This window comes from Lolium rigidum, chromosome 5 (assembly GCF_022539505.1).
Source record: "Lolium rigidum isolate FL_2022 chromosome 5, APGP_CSIRO_Lrig_0.1, whole genome shotgun sequence".
Classification (NCBI taxonomy): Eukaryota; Viridiplantae; Streptophyta; class Magnoliopsida; order Poales; family Poaceae; genus Lolium; species Lolium rigidum.
Genome location: NC_061512.1, coordinates 256699424 through 256712140, shown reverse-complemented (window position 1 = coordinate 256712140; position 12717 = coordinate 256699424). Strand labels below are relative to the sequence as shown.

Here is a 12717-nt window from a genome sequence, read left to right as displayed (position 1 = left end):
GAGGAAGATGGCTCGACGTCGGGGCCGGGCGCAGCTGGCGTAATGGTGAGGCCGGGAATCTAGCCGCGACGGCGAGGCCGGGCGCAGCTGGCGCAGCTTCCTCAGGCCGCGCGACAAGGCCTCTGGCGCGATGGTGAGGCAGGGCCCAAACACGATGAGGAATTTCTTCCTCGGCGGCGGATGGCGACGGAGCTGCGGAGGCAGGGGAGAACAAAGACAGGAGCACCGGCGCCGCAGGAGGGTGCGCGGCTAGCAGGACGGCCGGCCGCCAGGTCGTGCCGCCCCGTCCAGTGTCAGCGAGCTCGTGCGCGTCCGCGATGCTGGCGTCCTTGAGATCGTGCGTGTCCTTGAAGAGGGAGTGCGGGAACTCGTGCACGTCCATGAAGATGGAGTGCCGCCGTGCGCGTCCACGGTAGGCCGGCATCCGCGCGACGGAAGCAGGCCATTGACGGAGACGACGATCGATGGAGAAGATCGCGTATTTGAAATCTAATTTCAAGCCCAGAATTGAAACAATAAAAATGTAGTAGTTTTTTTTTTGTAAAAGTGGAAATGAACTGCGGGTGGGGAGAGGCTACGATATGTGTTTTACGTGCCGGAGGGAGTACTTTCTTTTCTAAGCGCATTTAACGAGTAGCTAAAAATCCCTCTTGAAAATTGTACTGTACCACCTCTAGCGTAAAACTATGAATTTGCGATAGTGGGCCATTTCAACGTGCGACATGAGTCGAGGGCCCCAGCGGAAGAAGTTGCTCGCTTGTGAGTAAGAACAAATTTCTCGCTTCAAATACGACAATATTAGTTTTCATATAAAAAGTTACTCGCTAAAGCTATGGTTGATTTGATGGATCGTATAATATGATCGTATGCATGCATCATAGTATACGATCCATCAAACATCAAATGTTCTCAGGAAAAACGACGTAACTCAAGGCTAATTATAAGGGTTTTTAGAAAGGCGGAAAATATAAATAACGAACAGAAGAGGTATGGAACACGGAACCTGCGGTCTCACGCTCCGGTCAACAAATAGCGATGAGGTTGGGTTTAACCACGCGAAAGATAACACATTTTAGTGAAGAAATAGACGAATGCGATATCGATATTTTACAGAGATATTTTCAGCAACGCGCCAGGCACTTAGCTAGTAGACTGTGAATTCAAGTGAACCGACAAAAGCTATTCTTCCATGATTGGTTCGGCACAATAGACACTGGCTTTGTTGTTACTGTCTGACTATGAATTGAACTTGCTTATTCCCGGTAAAACCTTTTTTCCACCATATAAAGGAAAGTAAAAAAGGTTGATGTAGCACCCAAGAAAAGACCAATTCTTTGTTCTCGAAGATACTGGTGCCTGCATGAAATCATATGAAATTAGGAAACACATTATCATGCTCATACGAAGCTAAGAATGTCTCACTTTCAAGTATACAGACTTTGTTATACTATTTGATCACATGGGGTATAGAGCATTTATAATTACAGGATATACTCCAAAATAGTTTTTTAAAAAAGTCATACTATTGATAGGTAAATTATTAATTCTGAACACATGAATCTAATAACATCACTTTTGATGTAACAAAAAAAAAACATACTAATGAAATAAGCAGACGGATGGAGTAGTAATATATTATACAATCAAAGTGATAAGAAAACACATCCTAGAGAAATATGGGGTGGTTGGGCTTGAATATATATAGTTAAGATTTTACCATTCAGGGTTACTAGGTCTGTGACGCACATGCGAGGTAAGACGCTGGAGCAGCCACCTATCTTCCTTTCTTCCTATGTAAGAAATATCTGTATTCCTTTGTATCTCATCGAGCAGATCGAAGACTTCCTCTTTCTTCTGGTCAGCTGCCATTAGACGGCTATTCCCTGAAACTGAAGGATGCTGGCCAATGCAGGATACTGAGGTTAATTAGCAATGCAACCCCTCCGAAAGCATGTCTAAATTCCCTATGATAGAATTATGCAAACGAGAAAGAAATAGTTTCCGTAGTGAAGAAATAACGGCAGTTTCGTCAATCTACAGAATATAATAAAACACTGTCGATCGTTATGGAGAGAAGGCCTGGTACCTGGGTGTTGACGACTTTTGGTCCCTTGCCGGCAGAAGCCTCGAAGGAGGTTAACCGGCGTAGAGCAAAGCCACCGCCGTTGAGCACCCCTTGTTCATTCGCAAGGGCCGACCTAAGAATCGCCTGCTGCTGCTGGCCAGTAAGCCTCCCCACCGCGAATCGAACTGCCGGCATGGCCATCTTCTACTTCGGCGGGGAATCGAATTTTTTCTGTGTTCTATGGAGAGAGGTTACCTCGTTCTCTAGTTGCGATGGAATTGGGCGTTCGTTCCTCTTTATTAGGGTTTACTTACCTTTCTTTCTTTCCCCTTTTTCTCAGAACTCTTTCCAGCCCAGTTTTCGACTCGGAAAAAGCCTCAAAGCCTGGCTTGCCGCTTGTGTTCAGCTAACACTCAAATTAGAAATTTCAGCCCATTACAAACTCGTAGCTTCGTATAATAATGCCACCCACGCGCGCCTGAAGAGCTAGGAGTACTCCCCCCCGTTCCTAAACATAATATCCTAAAACTCGAAGTCAGATCTCACGCCCTCACGGAGCGACAACATGAGCAAGTACCGCACGTAACATTACGAAAGGAGTTGAGCCCCAAATAGTAGAACTTTGCGTATAGAGCATGTGGGGCGATGTAGGAGCCACAAGAGCAACCACACGCAGCGGACATGGGACCTCGCCAGTGATCGAGAACATCCTGGAGTCAAACCGCGCATAAGAACATGAAGGTGGTAAACTCAATATAGTTGGTACCATAAAAAATCACCGAGCAATCATGAATGTTAACATAGCCAGACGAAAGCGATGCCATAGTGGTACTATTTTTTAAAAGTCAACCCTCACATATCAATAAAGGCCTGCCAGATCTAGCGGCGACGACCAACTAGGTGTGCGTCAGCGGCTAGACGGGGCGAGATCCGATGACGGCCGGAACGGGGCGGGCGACGTGGAACCACGGCGAGCGACGGACGGACAGGACGGGGAGGGTGTTGTCCAAATCGGGCGGAGACCCCGGCGAGAATCAGGTCAGGGCGGTGAGCTCGGGAAAGAGGGCGAGCGACGGATAGCACCAATATTAACATCTACTCCCCCGGTCCTTAAATAAGTAGACGTTTAGGTTTAAACTTTATCAATAAAAATGTACTTCTACCTTCCAAATGCACTTTAAAGTAGCAACAATGATTTCTCTCTCATCACACAAAAATCAAATCCAAAAATATTTAGCACATGTTATCTTCATATTTTACATGCGCTTAGCTCATTGAAGGTGAAAGAATTAAGATATTGCTTTGCATCTTCCCAATGCAATTTTCTCTCCATTTGATAATTTATCTTGAAAACCCGCACGTACACTCTTCTGTAAACGGAGGGAGTAGATATCTTGCGGTGTTCGTCCATGATCACAACACATAACAATAGTAACTTACGGCCAACTGCTATAGTTCATAGTAGTCTTAAAAAAGACAACCGATATAACTGAAAATCATATTGGAACTCGAGACACAGCAGGTAGCACTACCGGAAAGAACGACGTTGCCGTGCGATAATTCGCACGGCAAAGGCTTTGCCGTGCAACATCGCACGGAAATGATTCCGATGGCAAAGACGTCGTTGTCGTGCGCATCACAAAAGTTGGACGGCAAAGCCTTTGCGGCAAAGCCCTGCGGCGTGGCGGCGGTGGCGGCCGATCCTCTGGCCCCCACGACCTGGAGGGCACGGCGGCGGCATCTGCCCAGCCTCTCCTTGATGCAGCGTCGCAGGGAGGCGACGGCTATGGCGTCGATCTGCAGGCGGCGGGCGGCGGCGGCGTGGATCGGGTCCAATCTTGGTCCGTTTGGGCCGGGGCGGGTGACGATCTGCCTGTCGTGGCTCTGCCTCCTCGGCAGGGAGGCGTTCGTGGGCATCCCTCGCGTCATGAGGAAACCTGGGGCAGCAGCCCCGGGCATGGTGGTGGTGGTCATCTTCTTCGTCGGAGGTGGTCGGCCAGGCTGGTAGTCGTGTGTGGGGGATCATGGGATCTCACACAGGTTTCCAGCAATGGTGATCTAGTCCGGGGTGTCATGGCGGCCGGTGAAAACCGAGCCTCGACCTCGTTCTTGGCGGATGATGGCGGCGTCGGTCGACGTCGTTACCTTGTCGAAGGCGTCATCTTTGCCTGTCTTGGCACTACACTCGGCGAGTTGGGGATGCGCGGCTGCCGGTGAAAACCGTGCTCCGACCTCGGTTGGCGGACGATGGCGACGTCTGGCGCCGCTACCTTCTTGAAGGCATCGTCGTCGCAGTCTGCGGTTTCTCACTCGTGCTGCTCCGGGGGAAACCATAGAACCGGGTTTCCCGGATCGGACGATGGCGGCGCGCCCTGCGTCGTTCTACCTCTTGGGGCATCGTTTTTGGAGCAGCTGCTGGATGTTGGCGGATGTCGGTGGAGTGGTATTCATCTACCACATTGTTGGCGCTGAAGCTCGATGGCATGGTGCTGCAGGGTATCGACGATAGATGCGGGATGATGTATGCGTGCAGGATGGCGGGGCCATCTGGCGTCATGGTGGCATCGACGGCAGGTCTTGCAAGGTTAATGCGATGATCTCTCTTGAAGATGGAGTCGAGGAAGACGGCGGTAGCAACTTCTGTGGCGTGTGCGTTGGCATGCGCAGAGAGTCTGCTTGACTGGATGTACTTCTCACCTGCTATTGGGCGGTTTGGGAAGGCATTTGGTTTTTGGATGATGTCTGTTGGTGTATTGTCACCCCCTTCATCCCACTGTAGGTCTAGTGAGGGGGCTTCGAGGTTGATTTTTTGTATTGCTTCTTGTAAGGTTTGCGAATAATCTAATAAAAAGCTGTGTGCATCCTTTGGATGCAGAAGCTGGGGCGATTTTTCCCCCTTTTCGAAAAAAAAGCCTTTTCCGTACGCCCAGAGCGCTGCCATGCGCCAGCACGCTTTGCCGTACGCGCCAACGCTGTCGTGCGGCAGGAGGGGGAGAACGACCGCCGGAGCACCGGAATCCCACCAAATCTTGCATGTGGACCTATGATATGTGTGAAAGTATGATGGAAGGTGTAATGGTGCAAAAATAGCTCACCGTTGTGACCTTCCTCACATTTAGGCGATAACACTTAGCAGATTGTCCGAAGCGCGGATTGCTCCGAAACCCTGATATATGTGGGGGATGAACATGAAGAGTAATTTTGTATTACACATTGTCTTAAATATCGCTAATAAATAGTCATCAAAAAGTAAAACTTATTAAAAAAATAAATATAAGTATTAGATGAAATAAAATAGAAAGAAAAACAAAGAAAATGTCTGTTGGCGCACGGTAAAGAATAAACGCACGGCAAAGGCAACGTTGTCATGCAACCAAGCTACGCGCACGTCAAAGGGTGTGCCACGGCAATGCCAGAGCCTTTGCCCTGCAGTAATTCTTTGCCGTGCGGCGTGATGGGACTTTACCGTCGATGTTTCTTTGTCGTGTGTTGACTTCGGACTTTGTCGTGTGCTCCGTTCAGACGTTGCGTGCTGCTTGCTGCGCACGGCAAAGATGTCTTTGCCGTGCATGGGCGCACGGCAATGATTGTCTGCACGGCAACGCCTATTTTTCTCGTAGTGTAGGTCGATGTTTTGAAACAAACAAAAAAAAACTAAAACAGCATTTCTAAGCTGCAAAAAGCTCTGAAAAAAATCTAGACGTACATTAGGACGTATACTACAATCATGCAAAATATTAATGTGAAATACATTATACTATGGGCTACAAAAAAATGACATCCTAATAATGGGGATTTGTTGAAAATGTGTACTTAGATCCATACTTTTCGCAATTTTTGTGTGGCATAGTATTTTGTATTGAGATTTCGCACACTTGTAGTATTATTACACCTTAACTACATTCAGAATGTTTTTGCAACTTTGAAATGCTGTTTTGGAACTTCTGAAAACAAAGAACTACATGTAGCTCAAGATCACAATCGCTGCACACTAACTGACATCAACTATTCTTCACTGTTTGCTTTGCTGTTACTGTCTGGTCCCTGAACCTGCTTTCTCCAGTGATGAAAATCACCCCATTTTTCCAACTGATAAATGAAACCGAAGAAAACTGTTGTACCACGCAAGAAACTAATTACTTCATATTCTCGATGATACCAGTGCCTGCATGCATGAGATTAATAAAACATTATTATGCTTATAAGAAGCAAAGAATATAGGGCAACCGTTCTCTCACCGCCAAGTACAACAATTGGACGACTTCATTATACTATTTGATCCCATCAGGTATAGCGCATTTATAATTATATAAGATACTCCAAAATGAATTTCAAAGAAATCATCACTATCGATAACAGTTTTTACCGTGCAATTTATATCTTATACTAGTTACTCCCTCCGGCCTAAAACATAAGGCATGTTTGTTTTGTTTTACACAAAAGTTTGAGCACCAAATGCTCGATTTAATTATGTGTTGCAAAAATCATATTGATAAGTAAATTAACAGCTCTGAACATGAATCTAATAACATCAGTTTTGATGTAACAAAAATTATATACTGATGAAATAAATACTGGCCATGGGGAAATTCCTGACAGGATATATGCAGATTGCAGACCGAGGGGGCGCTAATTCATACCCAACCACCCCCATATTCATGTACGGATGTGATAAGAAAAACACATATGTACATGAATATATATGGGGGTGGTTGGGTATGAGTATAGTAGTAAGAATTTACCAGTCAGCGTTATTAGGTATGTCGATAAGCGAGGTAAGACGCTGGAGCACCAGCCTGTCTTTCAATCTTCTTGCGTAAGAAATACTATTATCCTTTTGTATCTCAGCGAGCATATAGAAGAGCTCCACTTTCTTCTGGTGAGCTGCTGTTAGACGGCTATCCCCTGATGAAACAGAAGGATGCTGGCCAATGCAGGATACTTAGGTTAGCAACTTGCGGATCTACATGCGATTGAATATGCAACCTTCCAAAATCATGTTTAATAATGTCCTGAATAAACCGGCGTACCTCGGTGCTGATTTTTGGTGCGTTGGCAGCAGAAGCCTCTGTAGAGGTAAACCGGCGGCGTAGAGCATAGGCGGGCGAGCTGCCACGGTTGAGCACCGTTTGTTCGTTCGCAAGTGCCGACCTAAGAATCGCCTGCGGCTGCTGGCCAGTAATAAGGGCGACTTCTTTTGGGCTTGTAGAGTTGCTTCTAGATACCAAATGGGTCAAGCCTAAAAGAACTCTCCAGGCTTAAGCGTTGCTTATTTCCACCGAGAAGCGAAGGTCTAGTGCAATTTGAGAAACTGGCCGACACCAGCTTCCCGAGCTTCTGGCTGAGCAAACCGAAGCGGTACATCAATCTACCTCTCCGGTTGGGTATATTTTACGGCACATGCCACTCCACTCGCGGAAGGGGTCAGCCAAGAGAAGTTGAAAAGAAAAAAAGAGGAAAACGCATCGCACTCCTGTCCTGCAGCGCCTCCCGCATCGAGCAACATAGCTAGGGTTCGTCAGAGCCGCCGGCACCTCCGACCTCGCCGCTCGCAGCCGCCGGCACCACCGACCTCGCAGCTCGCAGCCGCCGACCTCGCCGCTCGCAGCCGTCGGCCCCGTCGCTCACAGCCGCCGCCGCTTGCAGCCGCCGGCTGCATCGCTCACAGCCGCCGCCGGTCGCTACCGCCGGCCCCGTCGCTCGCAGCCGCCGGCCCTGCCGCTCACAGCCGCCCTGCCCACCACTTATGGTGTCTATCTCTAATCTCTCCACCCGCAGCACGGGCTTTCGCCGTTGCAGACGATTGGTTCTTCCATCCGCCGCCGGTTGAGACTCGACCGCTGGATGACGACCCTGCAGCCTACGGAATGTGGTATTAGATCCGTGTAATCTGTGTACTTTTGTACAAAGCATGGGTCAATTTGCTGGATAATGAGCATTGTGCTTGCTATTCTGTAAATGTTAATGGTTGTGCTAGTGCTAATTTTATTTTCATGGTATAAATCAGTCCTGACACTTGAGAATTGAGATACTGATTGCATTTGCTAGTGGTAATTTAGGAGTTAGGACGCATATCTAATTTAGGGACATTACAGACATTTCACAACTCAACACATCAAATAAGCCAATTTTTAGAAGCCCAAAAAATAGGAAGAACTAGCTTCTACTAAGCTTCTTCCCACCACAGTTCTCTCCACCATTTTCTATAAGCCAGCGTATGCATGCGTAAGCCCAAAAGAAGTCGCCCTAAGCCTCCTCGCCGCGAGTCGAAACGCCGGCATGGCCATCTTGAACTCCGGCCGGGAATCGAAATTTGTTGTGTTCAATGAGACGCAGTTGCCTCGTTGACTCGTTCTCTCGTTGCGGCGGAGCGGGTCGTTGGGTTCTCTTGTATCAGGGACTCATCTTCGCCTAAACGTACTAGGCTCTATCTCCGATTCAAGTCACACAAGGCTGGATTTTTTTTTTTAGACAATCATGCTGGAAGTCACACACAAGGTTTTGACTTGGACAAGCCCTCTTTCTCAGGATTTGTTCCAGCCCAGTTTTCTACTCGACAGGGTTCGGCGGAGCTATGTTTAGCCCGAACTGGGCCGGCCCCAGGATATTTAACAAAAAAACTGTTTATCGCGCAACTTGCTATTTCCTATTTCAACATGATTGAGATGAAGATATCCATAACAATGTTTGTGTTGCACCAAAAGATCCAACGTGTCACCAAGCTAATCCTTGTTTTCAGTTCTAGTGCACAGCTTATAGGTCCTGGAAGCTAGCCAATCTTTATCGGTAGCACCTCTCAACTCTTGTTCGTAGGAAAAACAACTGAGCTGAGATTCTCATCCTGCTAGTGCATCATGCTTTTCCACTATCTTTGTGTTTCTAGGGACAACTCTGATGCTTCTTATGGCCAAGAGTTTTTCAGGCTAAAATCCCAGGCAGCCCTTGAAAATTGGAGTGAAAAATGTTTTTTTTTTCTAAAATGGCAGAAGGAGTAGCACTCTTCACCATTGCCTTTACTATTTAAAGTTTTTGCTGTTTTGGGTACTTTGGTAGTAGTTAGACAATGGAGTTTCTTAATGAAAAGAGACTTCCCCAAGTATTCTTCACCATTGTCTTTACTATTTGATTAACTATAAGGTCAGTACTGTCATAAAGTATTCAACATGACATTGCTAAATTCGCACTTTGTATTTCCTACCGTTTTCCTCTGTTTATATAATCCATATGACCGTAGAGAACCATCTTGATTGAATAGCTCTAGCTCATTTTGTTTCCTGGTGAAAGTGTTTCGTAGTTGGGCTGGTGTTCAAGGCTGTCCTGTCCGAGAAGCCTTGTTCTTCTGTAAATTGTGAGCACACCCTGGAGGCTGAGTTAAAGCCGCATGTGAAGCCATGATTTGGAATGCACGGGTGTATTTTTATTGCTTGCTGTAATCATATGTCACTTTACTAGGATAAGATATTAACCTCGACTTTTCATGTCTCTGTTGTACAAGAATCAGGCGTATGTACATCCATTAGTACATCATTCGATTCAGCATTCGACAATAGAAAGTATCATCATCTACACAATAAGCAAGGTAAACCTAAAAAATTATAAGTATGTTCATGCCACAAGGAAGTATACCACCGACTATTATTACAATCCAAGTGACAGACTCTACTTCATGCCATGTGGGCAAGCAAACGGCAGCTGCACATGTTCTGTTCAAGTGTTCATCAACACAATTGTAAAAGAAAATCCATCGCGAGTAAAATTAAGATAGCAGCAAATGACATTGCTTTTGCAAGAACTAGCGAATATTCATGGCAAACAAAGATTGTCTGTCACTGGTCGGCACCAGAAACGAAATTTGGGAGCATCCAAAGGCTCTCAAGTTTACTGCAATGGACACTGAATTCTGGCGGATAATGTGGAGAACCAAATTGGATCCACTCGGTTTTTCGTGCACTGGCTGACCAAGTTCAACTGCAGTCCAAGGTTCATCGGAATCTTCAAGTTGCCTTGCAACGTAAATGCAGTTACTTTTTCCTCCCCATCTTTCAGGTCTCCAGCAAGAAAATGTGGGATTCCTCCTATCTAGGCTAATGAAAAGAGCATGATTTTCCAACTTCTCCATCTCCACCAATTGAGCTGGTTGAACTGAAAGGTCGAAGCGGAAGACATGAAAGGTGCCAGACAGGTCAGACATGCCTTTCGATTGGCCAAAATTCAGCGGGAAGGAAACAACGAGAATCATGTCACCACAGACCACCAACCACGGCCGTACCACACAACCTATTATAGCCATGTTCCACTCAACTTGTACCCTCTGCGTGCTGAGCTGAGGTCCAAAGTGTATGATGAAGACACTCGCAAGAATGTCTACGGCAAACATGTCACCTTTGAAAAACACGATCTGCTCGAAACATTCACCATCAAGACCAAGACGCTGCTCTGACCAAGAGTCTGTTCCAATCTGCCACTGGTACATGGTTCCTTTTGTGAAAAGAAGTAGGTGCAAGTTAGATGAATTGTGTGGAGCCATGAGGGTGCCACAGTAGATTGATAATTGGCTTTTATACGGGAGTATGGGAGGCTTCACCTCAGTGCCAGTGTACACATTGACAAGAAGGCTGTGGCCCTGATGAAAGAAAATAAGATACCCACATGAGGAGCCCATATAGAGCATCTGATTATGAGTACTTTGGGGCACTGAACATTGAAGGGTAAGGTCTCTCTTGGCAGGATCACTAATTTTCCATTTGCAATCAGATAAAAGCATGTACTGAGCACGACCATTATGTTGCCGAGGAGAGAAACAAACACCTGGCTTGAGGTGGAGAGGTGGGAAGCTGAACGTATATACAGATGCGAAGGAAGAGACCGCATGATGCCAAGAACGGCAGGTTCCAACGAAACCAATGAAGTCATGGAATGAGCCAAAGAGAAGAATGATTTCGTGAAGCAAGCTGTCCACGAGATCTGCCCAAACGTTAGGTCCAGGCGAGGATGAGAAACTAGGGCCAGAGGCGTGACAGGCTTTGTCAGAGGACATCTTCACAACTGCAACTTCCCTGCCGGACAGAAAATTCAAGAGTAATAGATTATTAGAACTAATAATACAATATAATAAAGACATAAGCACAACTAATAAACAGTTAGGAATGCGGTAGGCTTAAGGCCTTAACTGAACAGGAATGCAAACTAAACTGTAATTACTCGTAGAACAAGATTATGTTATCTGGGTAATAAAAGAGGGCTGCGTGCATCGATTGATGCAGAGGCCGGGGTCAGCCCCCATTTCGAAAAAAAATCAACATAGGGAAAGCATCAATCTGAAGAAGCTACAACCAGAAGAACCACCAACATGTAGGTTTTTTTTCCTACAATAGCATATAAGTGAAACTTTTGCTTTTGTTGGTGTGTTCAAACAACAACTGTATATTTCCAAATTATACAACAACAAGTGCACATTTCCAAATCATGATAAAGGATTTCTTTGCAGGGTATCCTCAGACCAAATAGAACTACATGATGCAAATATCACATCGTTAACATCGATATTTTAGACAACTTGTATGTGATGAGCCTGCATAAGGGACTGTGATGTTAGCAAGCAGCTAAACAAACAATAAAGCCAGGACTCAATCAAATCATATTTAACATCACTTTGGCCCGGAGGGAGGTTCACTTGGTTGCTACAGAGAAGTGAACCGAGGGTGTTCACAGCAGCGCGATGAGCATGAGCAAGATCGAACTTGCGCGCATTAGCCTGATACTAACTTCGACTCCAACCTATCCTGAGTGGGATGGCACTAATACAGTTCCATCGGAGTAGGATGTGCAGAAATTCTACAGGAGCAATTTCGTCAGTATTATTACAGTATTATTTCCAACCCTAATTTCAGCAACGGGAACACCATTCATCAGAGTCTCATCAACAATTTCGCTTGACTTCATCACTGAACCAAGTGAGCATAGCTCAAGGGCAGCACCATGGTAATAATCAGGAGAAAACCAAAGCTTCTGATTGATGCATGGTAGGTGGTTGATTCCGGTTTTCATCCACCGCATGCACTCAACTAACCCTAGTAAAAAAAGGTTGGGGTCTTACAGCTTGGGTGAGCGTGCTGACCTGGGACTGAGAGTGCCAGGTGCTAGGGACGAGGATTCGGCGGCCTTCGCCTTTCGGCCGAGGCGTCGGCGGCGGCGCTGGCGGCCTCCGGCCATGGGCGCACCACGCTGCGCGCGTTGCCTGGAGGCGTCAGCGAGGAAGAGGCGTCGGCGGCGGCGGCGCTCGTCGACAAGTATCAAGGGCTCGAAGCCTTGAATTTTTTTCGCTTAGCCAAGAACTGAAGGAAGCCCTGAAAGCTTGAACTAGTCCGTTCAACACAGGGCCACATAAGAGATGGCCTTCGATTCATTTCACGACCCAACAAGTGCTATATCTGATTTTTTTTGTCTCAAAAAAATAATCTATATCTGATTGTTTACTGGGAGAATCCTATCCACCGCCGGGCACGCAGGCGCCATTGCAACCAGAAACAGGCGCGCCATCGATTGCGCACGACGAAAGGTAAAACAAAGAGTAAAGTCTATAAAAAACCTTGATGTTGTAGATGGTGTCGAAATCGAACCCCAAACTGCTAATCCCTGAAATGAGCACCCAC

At 46.5% G+C, this 12717-nt stretch overlaps 1 protein-coding gene across 1 annotated transcript; it reads right to left on the bottom strand.

Moving 5' to 3' along the window:
- Nucleotides 1–6066: 6066 nt before the first annotated feature.
- On the bottom strand, nucleotides 6067–12277 carry LOC124657505. Its single transcript, XM_047196048.1, has 6 exons — nucleotides 12183–12277; nucleotides 9948–11121; nucleotides 7638–7918; nucleotides 7096–7282; nucleotides 6808–6989; nucleotides 6067–6154 (listed from the first exon to the last, which is right to left on the bottom strand). The coding sequence occupies exons 1-6, from the start codon at nucleotides 12275–12277 to the stop codon at nucleotides 6067–6069; spliced, it is 2007 nt and encodes a 668-aa protein (XP_047052004.1).
- Between the last annotated feature and the right edge of the window lie 440 nt (nucleotides 12278–12717).

What these genes read in the sequence shown, in the direction of transcription:
- LOC124657505 (XM_047196048.1), bottom strand. Translation starts at nt 12,277, where the DNA reads ATGGCCGGAGGCCGCCAGCGCCGCCGCCGACGCCTCGGCCGAAAGGCG. An exon ending in CACCAAAAATCAGCACCGAG is followed by an intron (nt 6,990 to 7,095) that starts GTACGCCGGTTT and finishes TGCATTGGCCAG; the next exon opens with CATCCTTCTGTTTCATCAGG. An exon ending in ATACCTAATAACGCTGACTG is followed by an intron (nt 6,155 to 6,807) that starts GTAAATTCTTAC and finishes TTCATTTATCAG; the next exon opens with TTGGAAAAATGGGGTGATTT.